The sequence below is a fragment of the Saprolegnia diclina genome (assembly GCF_000281045.1).
Source record: "Saprolegnia diclina VS20 unplaced genomic scaffold supercont1.17, whole genome shotgun sequence".
Classification (NCBI taxonomy): Eukaryota; Oomycota; class Saprolegniomycetes; order Saprolegniales; family Saprolegniaceae; genus Saprolegnia; species Saprolegnia diclina.
Genome location: NW_008246084.1, coordinates 218,928 through 237,194, shown reverse-complemented (window position 1 = coordinate 237,194; position 18,267 = coordinate 218,928). Strand labels below are relative to the sequence as shown.

Genomic DNA, 18,267 nt, shown 5'->3' with positions numbered 1-18,267 from the left:
CGCACCAACGTGAACGTCGCCAGCGGAAAGACGCCAGGCACGCGGGCAAAGTCCTGCATGAAGCGGTCGTACGAGATGTCGCGGAGGCGCTGCCCGAAAAGGAGCCACTCCATGGGCGCCCATTGGAGCGGCGCGTTTGCTACGAGGGCGTGGTACGTCTCGGCGCATTCCGGCGGGCACGAGTACGCACGCTGCCAACCCAAGTGCTACCTCATGGACAAAAGGTCCGACTGCGTGCATCGAGAGTATCTCTGCTACGATTCGTGCCACCGAACGGTGCACAACCGTGCCATGTTCACGTGGTACGTCTTGAACATGGCACGGTTGTGCACCGTTCGGTGGCACGAATCGTAGCAGAGATACTCTCGATGCACGCAGTCGGACCTTTTGTCCATGAGGTAGCACTTGGGTTGGCAGCGTGCGTACTCGTGCCCGCCGGAATGCGCCGCGTTGCGAACGCCCGTAAGGTCCATGACCCACAGCTCCTTCATCTTGTAGCTCAGCGCCGATGCCACAAAAAAGAGTGTGTCGGCGTCGTGTCGGCTTGCCACCACGTAGTCCTCTGCCGCCGCATTAGTTTGGCCGTCGCCGTGGTTGGGCAAGATCGTCATGCTGGCGTCCGAGTCGCGGCGGCGCGTCTCGGCATGATCAACCAGCTCTGGCGCGCAATTCGTCATCTGGCGCGGCGTTGGCAGTGCAACGGGGTCGGCCACTTCGAAAGCAAGCGCCAAGTCTCCGGCAGCACCATGACGCGGCCGACGCGCTCGATGCCAAAGCAGAGATACGCCATGAGATCGTCGAGGAGCTGCTGGTGCGTCACGCGGTCCATCGTCTTCAAGCTGCACCAGTGCGGCACCGCGTTGGTCATCACCTTGAGCGCCTGCGCAATGTGGCTGATCGACGCTTCGTTCCACGAGATCAAGAGCACGTCGCTCGACCCGAGGTCGTGCTGGAAGATATACTCCTCGACCTAGTGCAATAGTTCAATAGGATTCATGGCGTGTGGAGACCTGCCTCGTTTCGCACGATGCGAAAGTCGTGCGTGGCCGCCAGCTTGTCTTCGCAGTCGAGGCGGTCGACGTTGTTCTTCGGGTCCATGCCCAAGAGCGCGTTGATCATATACGCCTTGCTCATGCGGTACTTGGTGCTCTGCACGTGGTGCATCTTGGCGAGCTTGAGCACTTCGTAGTACGTCATGTTGTTGAGGATATCGCGGTCGTGGGCCAAGTTGAACGACATGATCGGAACAGAGCCAATTCAAATCTGAACGTCCAACCGCCAAAGAAGGTGCTCCAACGGTCTTGTGTTTGGGTTGGGACGGGGCGTGCACGACACCTTTTTCGCGGGATGTTTCTCGAACAGGCCAAGCAGAGCTGCCAAGTAGATGTGGCGCGTTGGGATTGCGGGACGCGGCACCAACGGCTTCAAGTTGCAACTAAAAACCTGTATCACCGGTGCCAAAGTCATGGACAAGAATCCGAATGGATGGGCAAGGGACGAGCAAAGAAATAAATCACAACGTGCCGGTCTGTGCACTGTAAACGAGCCTCTCATTGACATCCTTTTGAGGTCGCAAACGAATCCAATGTGGCACGTGTAGCCTTTATATGGATGATTGTATAGCCGCTGACGAATCGTGAGCGCAACCTCCATCGCGGTCGGTCGATCGTCCGGTGCTCGGGAAATGCACTGGCGCGCTAGAGCGCACACCTACGGCGGCATGCTTTCCCCGAACGATTGACCCGTCAATCACCCGGGCCATAATGGCCGTGTCCACGAGCAGCCCTCGGCGCATGGGCTCTCTATTAAATCACTCTTGAATATACACCCTCGTCTTCGCTTGCTTCACGTAACAGGAGGCGCGTGAGATTCTCCAAGAGAACCACGACTTGACGGCGGCCGGCATCTATTTGTTTGGGATCACAGAGCTGAGCACGCACGAGATCCGTACTTGGACCAAACCAACAAAAAGGTAGATTTCGAGTTGGGGCAAAATACGAAAAAGCGTGGATAGCCAGCTGAAGTACACCAGGAGATAGGACAATGGTGAAGCTGACTCGGATAAGCAACCACTGCAAAGAAGCATGCTATTCCATGTTAAAGCACACCACTGAGCGATTTAGTGCACGTACCGCCTCCACGAGGCGCATATTGCCAATATGCGTCCAGTGTACTGGTGGAATCAGCCAGATCGCTATCAAGTACCAGTACGAGTGCACGAGGTTGCGGTGGTCGAAATTTCACGCAATAAATTTTAGAACCTTTTGCACACGCTCGTAGAGTTGGTTGCAAAGCGCCCCAATCGATGTACTCTGTCCTCTTCGACAGTGCAGATTGGCACGAGTTGCGACCAGTGCTGCGTACTTTAATTGTAATTCGAATTGCTGACTGCTTGCTGCTGCGATTAAAGAAGATCGTCGGCAAAGAAAGATAGTAATGCGAAGTGAAAAATACGACAAGACCTTGTACGCGGTGGACCCTCCGTTGGAGTCCAAGAAGGAATATTGATACCTCAATATTCGCAGGCCAAAAGCATGAAATATATATGGTGCGCTGCGGTTTTCGCTGTCGCCATTCAACTTGGCGCGCGTGGGATTTCGAGTTCTTGCGCGCTCGCTCAAACTACTTGCCAAAAGAGAAAGAGATGACTTCGTGGGGTGCAGGATCCGTGTCGCCACAAACCTGTGCAATGCAGACCGTCTCCTACCGGTACAATAGCAACCTTCAACGGATCGAGCCAGATGTTTGAAGGACTCGTCTGGTCAACCAGATGTCGAAACTCGTGATAATTCGTGGATGCATTCGACAGCAGCCGAATCACTTTTCATTTCGTTCCGAACCAAGACATCCATACCCATGAAGACATTGACCGTCCTCACGTTTGCGTTGGCTGCTGCCGTGTCGGCCACGACGGCCCCGTGCTCCAACGCCGTTGTCGTGGAACTCCTCACGCCTTTCGACTTGGGTGATTGCGCTGCTTCTCTGGACGGTGACCAAGGCAAGACGTGGACGAACACCAATTGCGATGCGTTGTACAAGAAAGCAGCGGCGGCGGCTGCGGCCATTGAGCCGCCATGCTCTATGGCGGTGTCGACTCGACCGACTTTTCTTCGATGGACCCGGAAAAAGGTCTCAAGACCATGCTTCTTTCGTATCGACCCCCGAGCGGCTCGTCCACGACAGCCGTCCCTGCGACGACTGCCTTGCACACAACGACAGCTCCAAGCACGACAAAGACATCCGAGTCGGCGGCCTATACGCCCGCACCCACCAAGCCGGTCAGCAGCGCCATCACCACCGGTGCAGCTCTCGCGTTCGTGGCGCTGGCCCTTGCGGCGTCGATGGCCTAGTCCGCCCAAATCAAACATTGTGTATAATTTTGGACAACAATTTGATTCGAATTTTTAATGGATTTGATTGGCCGTCATGCTGCAGAAGACTTGCGATGCGCAGCGCGTTTCGGACGCTGGAGCTCGAGACTTGGCGCCAGTAGGCTGTCCCAAGAGTGCATATGAAATGCATGGGCTCTATTATGTCTGTTCACTTGCTCAATCCTACGCGTGGTCACCGGTCTTCACCGCCCGCGACAATCACGCGCGACGAGGCGCTAGGGGTTGGAGGTTGGAAGCGACTCACGACCTGAATTTTATCCGGATCGGTGCCAGGCAGTATGAGACTCTGTCGACATGCACCTCGGGCCATACACTTCGTATTGACAAATCGATAGCTGCTTCCATCTATCAAGTGCTACGCACGCTAGTGTGCATGCTGTCCGTGCAACCAACGCTGGTAACAGGTGCATCAAGGATATTCTGGCCTTGGCTGTTTAAAAGAGCGGTCAGGTACACTACAAAAATGCGTGATGGATGGCGTTGGTGGACGACAAACTCCAGCAGAAATCCGCGATCGTGTCGATGCATTGAACGGGTCGGCAGACTAGCAGACTCTGCGAATGTATTCGCTAGGTGCCTGTTGATACATCAGGCGACGAGTTCTACGCCCAAGAGCGAGCATAGCATTAAAACCTTCTTCGGTTTTATCCCACCAAAGGCAGTTGCTCCAACATCTCCAATAGCGGACCTCGGCTCGAAGGCAGTCTCTCTGTGGACAAAGCATCGATCTCGGAGACTCCCATGTCACCGCTTGTCACTACATGCGTGCAATTACCAATTTCTACGTCGTACAAACCGTGCAGTGTGGCGAATTCATCCAATATAAGAGATTGGGGTTAATGCTTGCAGCATGCTACTCATAACAGCTTACACAAACAAGCTGTTGGAGCCAAATGGCATCGGGAGCATCGGGAGCGCCGTGTAGTGCGCCGCGCGCACCAGCGTAAACGTGGCCAGCGGAAAGGCGTTTGGAAAGCGCGCAAAGTCCTGCATGAATCGGTCGTACGAGATGTCGCGGAGGCGCTGCCCCAAGAGGAGCCACTCCATGGGCGTCTCGGGCAGCACCATGACACGGCCGACGCGCTCGATGCCAAAGCAGAGGTACGCCATGAGCTCGTCGAGCAGCTGCTCGTGCGTCATCGCCCCAGAGTTCTTTGCGTTGGACCAGTGCGGCACCGCGTCCGTCATGACCTTGAACGCCTGGACGACGCGGTTGATGGACGAAATGTTCCACGAGATCAAGAGCACGTCGCTCGACCCGAGGTTGTGCTGGAAAATGTAGTCCTCGACCTAATGCAATAGTTCAATGGGATCCCTGTTATGAGTAGACATACCTCGTCCTGCACTTGGCGAAAGTCGTGCGCCGCCGCAATCTTGTCTTCGCAGTCGAGGCGGTCGACGTTGTTCTTCGGGTCCATGCCCAAGAGCGCGTTGATCATATACGCCTTGCTCATGCGGTACTTGGTGCTCTGCACGTTGTGCGTCTTGGCGAGCTTGAGTACTTCGTAGTACGTCATCCCGTTGAGGACATCGCGATCGTGGGCCAAGTTGAACGACATGATCGGAACAGAGCCAATTCAAATCTGACGACAAACCGCCAAAGAAGGCACTCCAACGGTGTCTTGTCTGGTTGGGACGAGGCACCTTTCCCGCTGGTTTCTTCTCGAACTGGCCAAGTAGATGTGGCGCAGTGGGGACTGCGGCGTCGACCATCGGCTGCAAGTTTATCATGTATCCGGATGGGTGTATGGTGCACGTCATCTAAAGACCGACAAACGGCCAAATTTTGACCGTGAAAACACAAGCTATTTTTTTAGATCGATCAACTATTTCGACTTCATTTCGGCGAGTGGAGCGTCTTTTTCTTGTAAAATAGACTTGGGAATGCGTCGATGGCTCCTATACTTCTAGTGGGTGACCTTCGTCAGCTCGTTATCGCAGCCTCAACGGTACGATTCGACGAAGTGTCCGCATCGACGAAAATACTGTTAACTGGACTGAGGAATTGTATACGGATAACATACTTAACCAGAAACAATACGGTTGTATCCGTACAACGTTCCCTTGCCAGCCCAGATTGAGGTTGGATGCCCAGCTTACTCAGTGGTGTGCTTCAACATGGAACAGCATGCTTCTTTGCAGATATTGCTTATCCGAGTCAGCTTTACCACAGTCCTGTCTCCTGGTATTCTTCGGCTCTCAGCACATAGGCTCTCTTTAATCTCACTCTTGAATATACAGCCTCGTGCCAACATCTTCGCTTGCTTCCCACATTAAAACAAATACTTCCGCATCGATATTAACGGATCGCTTTCGAGACTCTATGGGACGCAAGTCTTGAGTCCTTCGAACGAGGACTTGCAGTTGGTCCGAGCGTAGCTCTTGGCTGCACCTCAGTAGGCTTCGAGGGGGTTCAACTCGCAATGATACTTGGGCAAGAACAAGCAGTGGTGGCCCTCGCCCGTGACCGTCTCCTTCCAGAGCGATACCTGTGAAAGTCGGGTTGCGACGCAACGCTGTGCTTCGCGCAGCACATGAGCCTGCCTTCGGTGGCGCCGCCATAGACCTTTTCGTTTGGGAGCTTCATCCGCAGGCCATGTGTGGCGACGATCGCCGCCACGCTCAAGAAGTACTTGCTCCGCCTGGCCCGCTTTCTCCATGCTGGCTTCGAATACTAAGGCTGGTCGCGGCCGTCCGAAGACTTGCATGAGCGCATTAGGGCTTGAGCACCACCGGGGTTCAAGTTCTCGTTCGAGGCGCGGAGTGCGTCGGGGGCAAACGCCGCGTGGTTGGTCGACTGGTCGAAGGTGAATAAGGCGATTGCATTTGGGTGCAGTTGGGCGAGCGCGATAAGCTTCACTGGGTTGATGGCGGCGTTCTTGGCGCGTGAATTGCGGCACTTGTGGGATGGATGACCATTTAAACCGACCGGATACGCCCACCAACACCACTGGATAATACCTACCGGATGCGACTCGGTATGCCAAATTCACGTTGGTAGAACGTCGATAACTTCGTCAAAACGCATTCAAATTTTATTCAGAGGACTAGGCTCGCTTCCTCTTGCCCAGCCAGATCTATCGATTCTAGTTCTTTTTAGCATTTAACTATTACATCTGTAAATTTTATCGGCTCCCAAATCAGCCATTATTTTTGTCGGTTTCTAGGTGACCATAGAAGGTATGAGCGACGGCGTCAATGACGCAGCCCATGCCTGTCCGTGCATACGCCTCTGTAGTCGGTCCCTGGCGCCAGTAGCAAGCGAATACGCCATGTCTATCAAGTGCACAAACAGTGTATGCGGGCGATTCCAGCTGCCGGCAACTCGTGGGTGCACGAGAGCATTGCCCGAGCACCGAACTATCGGCCGACCGCGATGGAGGTCGCACACACAATTCGCCAGCATCTCGAAGCACCATTATATCCGCCTTGAGGTCTGGGAGGGTTAGTGTTGCATCGACGCTATCAACGATATCCTATCACTCGTACGTTGTGCTGCAAGTATGGCAAAATGAGCAAGTGGAAATACCACCCAGTGTCAGTGATTAGGGTTAATGCTTGCAGCATGCTACTCATAACAGCTTACTCAAACAAGCTGTTGGCACCAAATGGCATAGGAAGCATCGGAAGCGCCGTGTAGTGCGCCGCGCGCACCAGCGTGAACGTCGCCAGCGGAAAGACGCCGGGCACGCGGGCAAAGTCCTGCATGAATCGGTCGTACGAGATGTCGCGAAGCCGCTGCCCCAAGAGGAGCCACTCCATGGGCGTCTCCGGCAGTACCATGACGCGGCCGACACGCTCGATGCCAAAGCAGAGGTACGCCATGAGCTCGTCGAGCAGCTGATCGTTCGTCACGTGGTCCATCGTCTTCATGCTGCACCAGTGCGGCACCGCGTTGGTCATCACCTTGAGCGCCTGGACGACGCGGTTGATGGACGAAATGTTCCACGAGATCAAGAGCACGTCGCTCGACCCGAGGTCGTGCTGGAAGATGTACTCCTCGACCTACCGCGTATACATCGTACAAGGTGTAGAAGAATCTATGAACGACCTCGTCCTGCACTTGGCGAAAGTCGTGCGCCGCCGCAATCTTGTCTTCGCAGTCGAGGCGGTCGACGTTGCTCTTCGGGTCCATGCCCAAGAGCGCGTTGATCATATACGTCTTGCTCATGCGGTACTTGGTGCTCTGCACGTGGTGCATCTTGGCGAGCTTGAGTACTTCATAGTACGTCATGCCGTTGAGGACATCGCGGTCGTGGGCCAAGTTGAACGACATGATCGGAACCGAGCCAATTCAAATTTGAGCAATAGATTTCGACAAGAACTGCTACGTCCGTGCACCAGCCATTTCAAGCGACCAGCGAGCGAGGTACCAGCCCTGCTTTTCGGATCCATTGCGACGCGGCGCGAGAAAACACATCCAACTGCCGCGAGCGGGACGGGGCACCGTGTTGTACTCGCCTACGGCGCTGCCACGTCATTAGGGCTAGGTTAGGGCTAGGTGCTGTTCAATCGCCCTTCTCGTCGAGCAGTTGCCTGACTACCACTATCTTTCTTTCTTTCTATCTATCTTTCTATCTATCTTTCTATCTATCTTTCTATCTAACGTGCTCAGCGTCGACAAAACCACGTCGACAACCCGTGAATTCCTCGAAAGAGGTCCCAGATAAAGCACTACACCTGGAGGCGTGCAGATAGATCGAGGTATCCTGGAATCAAGCAAAAATATCCTTCCCTGTCCTACAAGCCACGCACCGAGGGATAGCTATTTCAAAAAACGAAACATCAACTCGTGCTTTAACCTCTGAGCTTGTGAGATATTGAATATATCAAGAACCGCTTCAAAAATGTGTTGCAACGTGTATGATGGTATCCTTGTGTTCCTACTCCTACTCCTACTACGCTTACATGACCCACTGGGGCACTTGGCGCTCCTTGTTGGTTTCCCAGTGGAAAAACATGACGTTTTCCTTGAGCTTGTTGAGGTCGTTCGAGAACCGGTCGAGTCGGAACACCGCCTTGCTCTCTTCCTTGAGCTCTTGCCGCACCATCATCTGGAAGCGCTGCACCTCGTACGTCGAGATGCCGTGCACGTCGTTGATGGGGCAAAACACAATCTGCGTCGTCGACGTGTCTTGCGACTCTTGGTAGAACCCGAGGAGGTGCAACCCCATGTCAAAGGCTGGAAACCCCGCGTACGCATTGTTGCTGAGCGCCGACATGCGCGCAATGACGCAGTACACTTGCACCTCGATCGCCAAACTCACTTCCGACGACGTCGGCGCCATAAAGCTGTTGCCGTTCGAGTCGTCGAGAAGCTCGGAAAATTCTGCGAGGCTCGACGAGTTGCCACGAAAGAGGTTGGGCGGCACGTCGAGCGAGTTGACCATGTCGGTGATGCCCCGCTGCAGTTGCGGCGGCCCTGTCGCCGCGGATGACGACACCATCCCAGACGGCGGCTTGCCGTACATGGGCATGCTCTGCGGCGTCGGCCCGTTGTTGTTGCTGTTGCCGTTGTTGCTGGGGTTGCTAACGCCGTTGCTACTGGCGGCGATGGCACTCGGTGCCGCAAAGCCCTTGTTGCCACTTCGTTCTTGGATTTTGTCGGTGAGCTTGAGCAGCGCGTCGTAGTGGTGGACCGTCTCGGTGGCGTACGTCAAGAGGAGGTTGGCGATGAGGCACTTGGCGTCGTGCTGCTGCGTGTCGAAGGTGAGCGTGTCCTTGTAGCGCCAGCAAGCCGGACACCGGTAGATGGGCCGGTCGCGGTCCATCGAGCCATCCGGTTTGGTCTCAAACCCGATCGGTTGCCATTCGAGGTGTTGCAGCCCTTGGACCACCGACCCGGTCCAGCTCAGGACGCTCTCCATGCTCGGGTTCATCTTGGCGGCGCTCGACGTCGGAACGTCGAGGTGGTCTTGCCGCGACCGCTTGGCGTCCGATGGCGACACGAGGTCGAGGTGCGTCGGAGATCCGTGGCTTTCGCCGGTGATGATGTGCGGCGCCTTCAAGCCGCCAAGTGCGCTTGACGTCGGCGGTCCGCGGCGCTTGTTGCGCTTCGACCGCACGGAAATGGTCGTGCTGAGGTCGAAGGCGACGTCAAAGTTGATGGGCGACTGCGCCGTGTCGGCCTCGACCTTGAGCCGGAAGGCTTGGCCCTGGTGGTTCTTGCTCACGTCTTCAATGCGCAGCTTCAAGACGGCTTTTCCGTGCTGGTCAATGACGCGCTGCGAGTCGGGCGACATCTTGAGAATGTCCTGCTTGAGCACCGGGTGCTCGTTTTCGTAGAGCAGCGTCACACGCAGTGGGACCGGCCGGGACCCGACCGGGTTGTTGTTGTGGTCGACCAGGTGCACGGGCAAAAGCATGCACTTGTCGCGCCCGCCTTCGTCCTTGTACCACAGCTCGGGCAGCTCCTCTTGGATCACGAGGCGGTGCCGGATGACCGTCATTTCGTTGGAGAGAATCGGGGTCACGTCAAGGCCTACAGCAGCGATGAGACCGCCGAGCTAGAAGAGACAGTCGGACCGCTGGACGCAGGCGATATGGACAAGTGGAACTTCTTGTTGCCGTGGGCCATCGACGTCTCTTCGATCGAGAGCTTGAGCTTGCACATGCCATCGCCGTCAATGAGGGGTTTCGTCGACGGGTCGAGGCGCAGCATGCGCCGGTCGCCTTGCTTCTCGCCAATGACGAGGTCGACCTGCAGTGGCAGCTTGATCCTAATGAGAACGTTCGCATGAAGGCAGCCATGGGCGGCGCGGCCACGCACCCGGTCCGCAAGTGCTCGGAGCCATCGACGAGGTAGACTGTGATCTCGAACGGATGGCCTTTGAAGGGAAACTTGGGCGGATGCGGCTGGATCTTGAGGCGTAGCTAGACACACGAGGCCGTCATGCGCCGCCGGAGGTGCCATCGCATGCGCCTACCCGCTCGTCGAGGCCGTCGTCGTGCAGAGCTGCCATCTGGTCGTGAGAGATCGCAAGCGAAATGTCGTCTTCGCCGCTTGTGCGTTTCGCGTTCCAGGCAAGTTCCTCCGCCACTCCCTTTTGCATATGCGGATTTGCACCCGCTGTGGGTAGCCTCTACCATTATTATAATTCTACACTACAAAGCGTAGGTAAGCTTTAAAAAATGACGTTCAAGGTACAAAGTAGGCAGCGCTGAAAAGAAAGTTTTCAGAACTGACTCGCTGGACCCAACCATACAAAAACCAAGTGGTTGGCGTCCGATAGAGTGAGCAAGATAGGGGCACCACCCAATCAGCGGTCGCCGCCACCGATCTTGGGCCATGGACGCGGGCTGCTTCGTCGCACGTTCTCATCCAGGAGCGGACGACGACAACGTCGCCGGCTGCAACGGTGCGCAGCAGACAGACGCATGACGCTGCCATGCCGATACGTCAAGAGTCTTGCGCCGACGCAATAATCTCTAGGTAGCAAGATTGTCCGCTTGACGAAGTGAAAAGGACTTTGGCTTACAAAGCTCGTTGGCAATGACTTCTGTACGAACAAAGTGCTGTCGCCAGGTACAGTACGTATACCGACGGGGTGCTTGCAGGCTCATACCGTCTATTCCACTCGTGGCTCCAAATCGCACTGCCGCATATCCCCGTCTGACCCGTCCGTTTCGACGGGACAACCACAAAACACCAAGTACCTCGAGCACGCAGCATGGTCGCTGTCTCAGGGCCACGACCGATCCGTATCAAGAGCTTGTGGCTGATTGCAGCACGGGTGTGTAGCTGAGACTGGAAAGTTGATTGCACAGAGCGTCTGCATCGCGCATGAAGACAGCGCTCTACCTCGCTGAGGACTTAGGTTTCGGTGCACTACTCGCTTGCGCCGTGTTGGGTGTTAGCAGGCTGCATCCACGAGCAAGCACGGCAGACTCGTGCGTGGCATCGATGTATGGCGAGCCGACGGTGGGGTGAATCGGATTTGCCAATTTTACCCACATTGGGGGAATCGGCAGAATTATACTTTTATCCTGCGAATGATGGCTTTGTCCCAAAACGATGGTATTTCCCACGGATAAACTGGTATGTCCCAATAGGAGCAACATCAATGGCCACATGATCCAACAGCACAAGACAGGCGACAGCGACGCTGATGGGAGCTTCCCTCTGGCGTACCAAGCGCATGCTCCCTTATGCTCGCGATGGTCAGACGCTCGGCAAAGGCCAAGCCCTTGGCCACAGCCCGAAAAACCGCGCTAGGGCAAACCCTGCGGACAGGATGCCACGTCATGAGCCATGAATATTCACTTCAAAATCCAGCGCGATGGAAGTTCAAGAGGGACCATCACGCAGCAGTCGCCCAGGCACCGATTCGCACTACGCCATGGGACGAGCCAGGTCACCACAATCTCCACTGCGGTCAAATCTTGCGGCTGAGATCCGCGTGTCTTGTCTGTGTTCCTCGAACACCATCACTCACCTCGATCCTGTCAGCATCATCGAACAGGAATACCATTTCTGCATTTGCCTCATGGAGCCCGAGCACGAGCCCACGACGTGCGCCATCTGCCTCGACGACGTCGCTACGATCCGCGCTGTCTGCGGTGACGAGACTTCGTGCGCCGGCGCCGTCTGCGTCGCCTGCTTGCGCGCGTATGTAGCCTCCAAGCTTGCGAGTGCGATCGCCGGTGTCTTGACCAAGCTACACTGCCCGCTCTGTGTGCGGCCGGTCAACATGCACTTGTTCCGCCTTGGTTGCAGCGACGACGCCACCCGCGGGCTGCTGTACGACTTGAACGAACGCGTCAAGACGGCGTGCTTCATCCGGTGCCCCGACTGTGACTCTACAACGTGCCTCCTTCCCGAGACTGAAACACTCTACGAGACGCACATTGCCTCGCCCGAGTCTGAGATACCAACGGACCTTGTGCTGGCCGGCGACGTGATGGCGTACGTCCAGCACAAGCTCGCGGTGCAGGAGCTCTATGCACGCGCGTGTGCCACCAACACGGCAGTTGACACGATCCTCCGAGGTATCGGCGATAGCGAGCGCGCTGGTTTGCTCTTCACCCATTGGATGCACCGTGCTTGCTCGATGACGACTCCGTGCTGCGAGCGCGAAGTGTGCTTCATCTGCCAGAAGGACTACGATGACGACCACGACTGCGACATCAGTGAGTACGAATTTGATGACATGGCGCAGTGCCCTGCATGCAAGATCTTCCTCGTCAAGGGCGACGGCTGCGCCTCGATCTTGTGCTTTTGCGGCGAGAGCTTTAGCTGGCCAGAGCAGGTCGAGTGGACTCAGCTGCACCTGCGTGCGCAGGCTCTCTTGGCTACAAAGTCAGCCAAGCGCGCACTGGCGACATACGCAAAGCAATGCGTCTACCGTCGGCGCTTTCGGACGACGGTCGTGCCTGCCATTGGCCCATTTGTTCTGGCTCAGCGTCTGGCTGCGATCTCATCGACGATGGGCTCGTCACCGACGTGGATGAAGACGCTGGGCTCAGGTATTGTGCGCTGGCGCCGTCGGCGGTACCTTGCGCGGCTTCCGGACTACGTCATGACGTGGCGCCACGATTTGGCTCGGCGCCGCTGGTCGTCCGAGATCGTCTCGCGTCTGCCGGCCTATGTGGATGCGCGCCGGTCGGAGCGCATCTCGGAGCGGCTAGCGTCGCCAGCGATGACGCGCTTTCGTCGAGCGTTGCTTCGAGCTACCTTGCGTTGGCGACTGTGCTGCCTCCTCGCATCCAAGATGGCGAGCTTTCTCGAGCGCGGCTCCAAGAAGACGGAGGTGTCGCCGGCCACGGATGGGGTTGCCCTGCCAGTCATGCGCCGAGCCTTGACGTGCTGAGATCATATCATTAATTACAAATATGCATGACTTGACAGTGCTTGAACCCTCGACCAGTTCTCTGGTACGCATAGAGACAAGAGGAGATAGCGAACACCCCGAGCGCTCGCCACGCCTTGGCGTAGCACGGTGTGCGCAGCTAGTGCTGGCAGTCGAACACTGCGGTACCACCGACCAACGGCGTGTCTCGCGCTTCCAAGTCAAGTCTCGGCATTGCGCTGGCAGTCCGCTTGGCTGCCATGGCGTCAATGACCGGGACGCTTGATCGAGGCAGTCCACGCTGCGTCAACGTCGGCGGCTGATGCGACTTCGTGTGCGTCGTGGTGGCGTGGCAGCACCCGGTGCCATCTTGGCTTGTCTAGCGTCTGCCTGCTCACTGAAGCAGTGCATGGCCGAGGGCAACTCCCCGAGGGCAACGATCGTCCAGCACGACAAGCATTCACACGGGCTACCTGGTCCGCGGATATCTCTAGAGTGATGGTCTTTTCGAGGAAAATGAGCAATTGAGCCATTTCGGAAAAGGCCAGATCCACATGACCGCGCTTGCGCCCCTTGCAGCTGCCCTCGACACGCAAAGCGCGCAAATCGCTTCGACACCGACGCGCCAGCCCAAGCAGACGTGCGCCGCGTGCTACGCGCGGACCCGCGACGTCATCACCGCTGTCTGCGGCGCGTCGTGCCCAGCGATCTTTTGCCGCGACTGCTTTCTTCGCTTTTTGCAGATCCAAGTGACTTCGCACATGACCGGTATCGTACGTGGCGTCGAGTGTCCGATCTGTATTCGGTCCGTGAGCTTTCGCCGCCTTCGTGCTCTCGCGCCCAAGGCCGCTAGCATTCACGAGCTGCAAGCTGCAGTCACGACAGCCGTCAGCGTCCGCTGCCCTGCATGCCACAACACAAAGAGCCTTTTGCCCAACGTGACAAAGAGCAAGTCCGTCGAGGCGCATTTCGACGGGATATTGCCCAACGCTGCCGAGCTCCTCGCGACGCACCTGCCCTCGGCGGTGCAAGAGATAGCACCAGTCCTCCTCGATCGCTGCAGCGCGTACAGTCGCTACGAGGTCTCAGCGCAAGAGCTCTTTGCCTTCGTGCGACGCCAGGTGCCGCAGCGTCTGCTCCTCGATCCTACGCTCACGGTGCTCGTCCGCATGTTTGACGACGTCGAGCGGCAAGCGCGGCTCTACCTCTGCTGGCGCCAGCACTCGCCGTTCACCGCTACCATGTGCTGCAAGCACGACATTTGCTTTGTGTGCAAGACATCGGGCCACCACGAAGGTGAGCCCTGCAGAACGCTGCAGGCAGACGCGGCGATGGCGAAGTGCCCGCACTGCGCCGTGCACCTCACCAAGGGCGACGGCTGCGACAGTATTCAGTGCTTTTGCGGCGGCACCTTTAGCTGGGCAACCGAAGCGCGCAAGTTTGCCGACGAGTACTTGCGCAGCCGGCTCAACCACCGCGTCTTCTGCAACGTCCTTGCATACCTTCGCTTGCGCGTTCAGCAGCGCCGCTTTCGCGTCACAGTGCTGCCTTCGCTTCTCGAGACCACCGAGCGCCGCGCGCTGCGTCGCCTCGATACGCTGCTGCCTGCACCGCGTTGCGTGCGATCGGTGCTCTTGCGCGCAGTGTACCGCAAGCGCTACCGCTCGATTGTGCTCGACATGCCGGTGCATCTGCTGCAGTGGCGCATTGCCATTGCAGCCAAACGGGCCGAGATGATCCACTGGATCGGCTTGACAAAGCTTCTCTCCGAAGCCCGCACGGGCCGCGCATCCGGCCGCAAGCCAGCGACGAAGAAGAAAAAGCCAGTGCCCGCGAGCGTCCAGCGGATCGTCGATCGAGCGGCGTCCTACTTTGCAAAGCCGCTGCCTGTGCCACCGCAAGTGGCCACGTGCGCGTACCTTCCGCACTCCACGAACTCTCGGAAGCGCCCGCTTGTAGACACATAGTCGACAACTTTATTTACGTATATGAATGACAATATGTTCATCCAAGGTTGCGTTTCTCTGGTGGTTGATGCAGCCCACTTCACTGCGTGTGCTGTCGCGGTACCCTTGCTCACTAGTAGTAAGTGCAGCCAAAGCGACGGCGCGACTTCCCTTTGTGTCAGCCCAGGCGCGTCGGCCAATTGCCGTTGCCTCCAAGCGCGTTGGTCACGCGACCAGGTGGGCACAAAAGTGTACCTTTAACGTGACACGCATCGCGTCTGGCCAATCAGCGGCGGTTCGAAAAGCGGGATCCTAGATTTCGATATTTCAATCAGGACAAATCCCGATTCAAGAGCCGGTTCCGCAGTGTAATTGACCTCGCCTCCTCTACCACATACAAACACCAAGAGATCGCCGATGCCTGAAATTAGGTAACATGGCGCGCCTCTGTCTCTTGCGCGCCTCTGGCCGACGGCTGTCATTCTCCATCTCGTCATGCGGCGTGTGCTGTGGCTCGTGAGCGCCATCGCGATCGCCGAGGCGGGCACGACGTGCAGCGTCGTATACACCACGCGGGCGGCGACGCCAGCGCCCACGTCGACGCCAGCGCCCACGTCGACGCCAAGCCGTACGACCAAGAATCCGAGCAGCACCAACGACGAGCCAACGATGGCGCCCGCCACGCTCTTTCCTGATGCATCGACGCCGGCGCCGACGTCGTTGCTGCCCAACGAAACCACATTGCCGCCGGACGCCAATGCAACGACACCGATGCCGACGACGGTACCCACGCCGGACGCTACACCGGTCGCGACGACGGCCACGGTGGCACCGACAACGCTTCCAGCGACTCCGACGACCACGGCCACGCCCAAACCGACAAGCAAGACAAAGACCCCGGCACCGACAATCGACCGTCGTCTTCGAGAAGTCGTCGACAGCAATCACACCAACACTTCGACGCTCGTCCCGCAGCCGACGCCCGTGTCGACGCCGGTCGTCCCGACGCCAGTGCCCAACGAAGGTTCGTGGAGCGGCAGTCGCAGCGGCAGCAACGACGTGATTACGCTGTCGCCGCTTCCGACACCGAGTCCGTTTGATATCGCATGCGACGCGACGTTCTACGGGCAGTGGGCAACGCGCAACCTCACGTGCGCCGGCGCGCCGCTCAACGTGTCGGCGGCTGTTGACGCAGCGGCGTGCGCCGTGTACAAAGGGTCCGCACCCTCGCTTCATGATGTTTGCGTCTCGCTCTGCACGCTTCCATCGTGCGACGCCGGGGTGTGGAACTACCACCTTCACGCCGGGGCCTTCTCGTCCATCTACGCGTCGATCGACGTTGCGTCGTTCTTTCCGTCTGCGATTGCGTCGACGATTCGGAACGTGTCGGTGGCGTCCGTGTGCCCGGTGGCAGGCAACACGACGTCGACGCTGGCGTCTTGCGGGTGCCCGGCTCCGTGGTCGTCGTCGACGACAACGGCACCCGCCTCGCCAACACCGGCGCCCGCGGTCAATCCGCTCTGGAACTGGGTGCCCACCAACGCCGAGGCGGCAGTCGCACCGCTCGCCAAGACGACCGCCGCGGCCACGATCGCGATTGGCACGGTGGTTTCGATATCAGGCGGCCTCGTGTCGTCGGCGTCGGCCGCCACCACGGTCGCTGCGAGCTCGTCGATGATGCTCTTTACGTTCGACATGCTGCAGTTTGGCAGCATGCTCAACCAGATCCCGCTCTCCGAGAAGAGCAACGTGCTCACGGAATTTGGTGCGCAGATGAAATTTGCGGTCTTCAACTACCTCGGGTTCCTCTTTTCGGACGACGCCAACGCCACGGCATCCGCAACCCAAGCGACACGCTTCCTCACAACGACGTCCGGCGACTGCCAAGGCGTGTGCCAGTACGCCGTCACGATCGGTGTGCCCGAGAACCGCCTCTTCCTCATCACGCTCCTCGGTGTTCTTGTCGCGGGCGCCGCCGTCTTCTTGCTCTACGGTCTCGCCGTGGGCTTTGTCCATCATGTGCTCAAGAAGCCGGACATGACCAAGACGTGGTTCGACTATGCGATTGGCGGGCTCGTCATCCTCGGCATGGCGTCGCAGTATGCGATCGGTGTCACGGGCGTCTACCAGCTCTACCTCGGTTTCCGCGACCATGTCTTTGACGTCTCCTTCTTCCTTGCGATCCTCTCGCTGCTCTTTCTGGCCGTCGGGCTCTTGGGCTTTGGCTATTATATCATCCAGAAGCACGAACGCGACCTCCTCGACGTGGCCAAGGTCGAGCACACAAAGAAGGCGGTCAACATGCGCTACGGCGCCCTCTACGACGAGTATACGTTTGAGAACCGGTTCTTCTTTGCGCCCAAGATGCTCTTGGCGCTGCTCTGCGGCATGACGACCGGCGCGGCCTTTATGAACGCAACCCTCCAGATCGTGCTCATCCTAGTCTTCCACATTTGCTTTCTCGTGCACCTCGAGCAGTGCCAGCCGTTCCAGACGCGCTTCCTGCAGCACTCGATGGCGCTCATCACGCTCGTCAAGATTGTGACGCTGATCCTCTCGATGTTTTTGATCTCGTCGATCGAAGGGCTGCCCCAAGGCTTCCACGACGCTGTGAGCAACATCATCGTCGCGCTTCAGCTCCTCGTGCTCGCGGCGCTCATGGTGCGCCAAGTCGTACTGCTCTACCAGCGCTGGCGCGCCGAAAAGATGCACGACGAGCAGCAAGCCGCAATGGAGTCGGCGCTCAAGCCACTCGATAGCCTCGAGACGCTCGCCGTTCTCTGCCGTCCGTCGATGGACACCAAGTCGACGACGCTGCAGCCGGTCAAAAGCGACGGCATCATGCGGTTGTAGCTAAGGTCGTGTAAGCACATACTAGGACTCTAACCGCGATGCCATACTATTTATGCTCGTGCTGCAGTACTGTACCTGCATGAGTGGACCAAGCAGCAAGGTTCTCGCCCGTTGCCAAGATGGGCCGTCTGGCTCGTGTAGTCCGGATAATACACAGAGCACAGACTGCCAGCTCATATTCCTCCGGATAAACATGGACGCCAACGGGCGTATGCCCGTGTCGTGTCGTTGCCGTCAGTCGGAAACAAACCATGGCGACGATCGACCTCGAGCAACGTCCCCGCAATA

At 57.6% G+C, this 18,267-nt stretch overlaps 7 protein-coding genes across 9 annotated transcripts; 4 read left to right on the top strand and 3 right to left on the bottom strand.

The window, feature by feature from the left end:
• Nucleotides 1-254: 254 nt before the first annotated feature.
• On the bottom strand, nt 255-1,248 carry SDRG_06282 (hypothetical protein; the record flags this gene model as incomplete). Its single annotated transcript, XM_008612053.1, has 3 exons — nt 1,015-1,248; nt 746-970; nt 255-677 (listed from the first exon to the last, which is right to left on the bottom strand). The coding sequence occupies exons 1-3, from the start codon at nt 1,237-1,239 to the stop codon at nt 255-257; spliced, it is 873 nt and encodes a 290-aa protein (XP_008610275.1). The 5' UTR covers nt 1,240-1,248.
• Nucleotides 1,249-3,074: 1,826 nt separating this feature from the next.
• On the top strand, nt 3,075-3,350 carry SDRG_06281 (hypothetical protein; the record flags this gene model as incomplete). The annotated part of the gene is made up of 1 exon (XM_008612052.1): nt 3,075-3,350. One exon carries the CDS (start codon nt 3,075-3,077, stop codon nt 3,348-3,350), a length of 276 nt encoding a protein of 91 aa, XP_008610274.1.
• Nucleotides 3,351-4,135: 785 nt separating this feature from the next.
• Nucleotides 4,136-7,781, bottom strand: SDRG_06280 (hypothetical protein). 3 transcript variants are annotated; one of them, XM_008612051.1, is made up of 2 exons: nt 4,727-4,965; nt 4,136-4,682 (listed from the first exon to the last, which is right to left on the bottom strand). In XM_008612051.1, exons 1-2 carry the CDS (start codon nt 4,949-4,951, stop codon nt 4,260-4,262), a joined length of 648 nt encoding a protein of 215 aa, XP_008610273.1. In that variant the 5' UTR covers nt 4,952-4,965; the 3' UTR covers nt 4,136-4,259. The 3 variants fall into 3 exon arrangements, with proteins under 3 accessions (XP_008610273.1, XP_008610272.1, XP_008610271.1); XM_008612050.1 differs by lacking the exon at nt 4,727-4,965 and adding an exon at nt 7,444-7,668 and having other exon boundaries at nt 4,222-4,682; XM_008612049.1 differs by lacking the exons at nt 4,136-4,682; nt 4,727-4,965 and adding exons at nt 6,898-7,397; nt 7,444-7,781.
• A 401-nt stretch (nt 7,782-8,182) lies between these two features.
• Nucleotides 8,183-10,428, bottom strand: SDRG_06279 (hypothetical protein). Its single transcript, XM_008612048.1, has 4 exons — nt 10,319-10,428; nt 10,162-10,265; nt 9,918-10,111; nt 8,183-9,873 (listed from the first exon to the last, which is right to left on the bottom strand). Exons 1-4 carry the CDS (start codon nt 10,352-10,354, stop codon nt 8,297-8,299), a joined length of 1,911 nt encoding a protein of 636 aa, XP_008610270.1. The 5' UTR covers nt 10,355-10,428; the 3' UTR covers nt 8,183-8,296.
• Nucleotides 10,429-11,878: 1,450 nt separating this feature from the next.
• On the top strand, nt 11,879-13,243 carry SDRG_06278 (hypothetical protein; the record flags this gene model as incomplete). Its single annotated transcript, XM_008612047.1, has 1 exon — nt 11,879-13,243. The coding sequence occupies one exon, from the start codon at nt 11,879-11,881 to the stop codon at nt 13,199-13,201; it is 1,323 nt and encodes a 440-aa protein (XP_008610269.1). The 3' UTR covers nt 13,202-13,243.
• Nucleotides 13,244-13,723: 480 nt separating this feature from the next.
• SDRG_06277 (hypothetical protein) lies at nt 13,724-15,194 on the top strand. Its single transcript, XM_008612046.1, has one exon. It carries the CDS (start codon nt 13,735-13,737, stop codon nt 15,145-15,147), a length of 1,413 nt encoding a protein of 470 aa, XP_008610268.1. The 5' UTR covers nt 13,724-13,734; the 3' UTR covers nt 15,148-15,194.
• A 394-nt stretch (nt 15,195-15,588) lies between these two features.
• On the top strand, nt 15,589-18,127 carry SDRG_06276 (hypothetical protein). The gene has a single exon (XM_008612045.1). The coding sequence runs from the start codon at nt 15,622-15,624 to the stop codon at nt 17,977-17,979; it is 2,358 nt and encodes a 785-aa protein (XP_008610267.1). The 5' UTR covers nt 15,589-15,621; the 3' UTR covers nt 17,980-18,127.
• Nucleotides 18,128-18,267: the final 140 nt, after the last annotated feature.

Bases quoted from the DNA above. Each gene is read 5' to 3' on its own strand.
- SDRG_06280 (XM_008612049.1), bottom strand. From the start codon at position 7,668: ATGTCGTTCAACTTGGCCCACGACCGCGATGTCCTCAACGGCATGACG. The intron at 7,398-7,443 runs GTCGTTCATAGA...TATACGCGGTAG, and splicing joins TTCGCCAAGTGCAGGACGAG to GTCGAGGAGTACATCTTCCA.
- SDRG_06276 (XM_008612045.1), top strand. From the start codon at position 15,622: ATGCGGCGTGTGCTGTGGCTCGTGAGCGCCATCGCGATCGCCGAGGCG.
- SDRG_06277 (XM_008612046.1), top strand. From the start codon at position 13,735: ATGACCGCGCTTGCGCCCCTTGCAGCTGCCCTCGACACGCAAAGCGCG.
- SDRG_06279 (XM_008612048.1), bottom strand. From the start codon at position 10,354: ATGGCAGCTCTGCACGACGACGGCCTCGACGAGCGG. The intron at 10,112-10,161 runs GTGCGTGGCCGC...CGTTCTCATTAG, and splicing joins TCCGAGCACTTGCGGACCGG to GATCAAGCTGCCACTGCAGG. The intron at 9,874-9,917 runs GTCCGACTGTCT...TCGCTGCTGTAG, and splicing joins CATATCGCCTGCGTCCAGCG to GCCTTGACGTGACCCCGATT.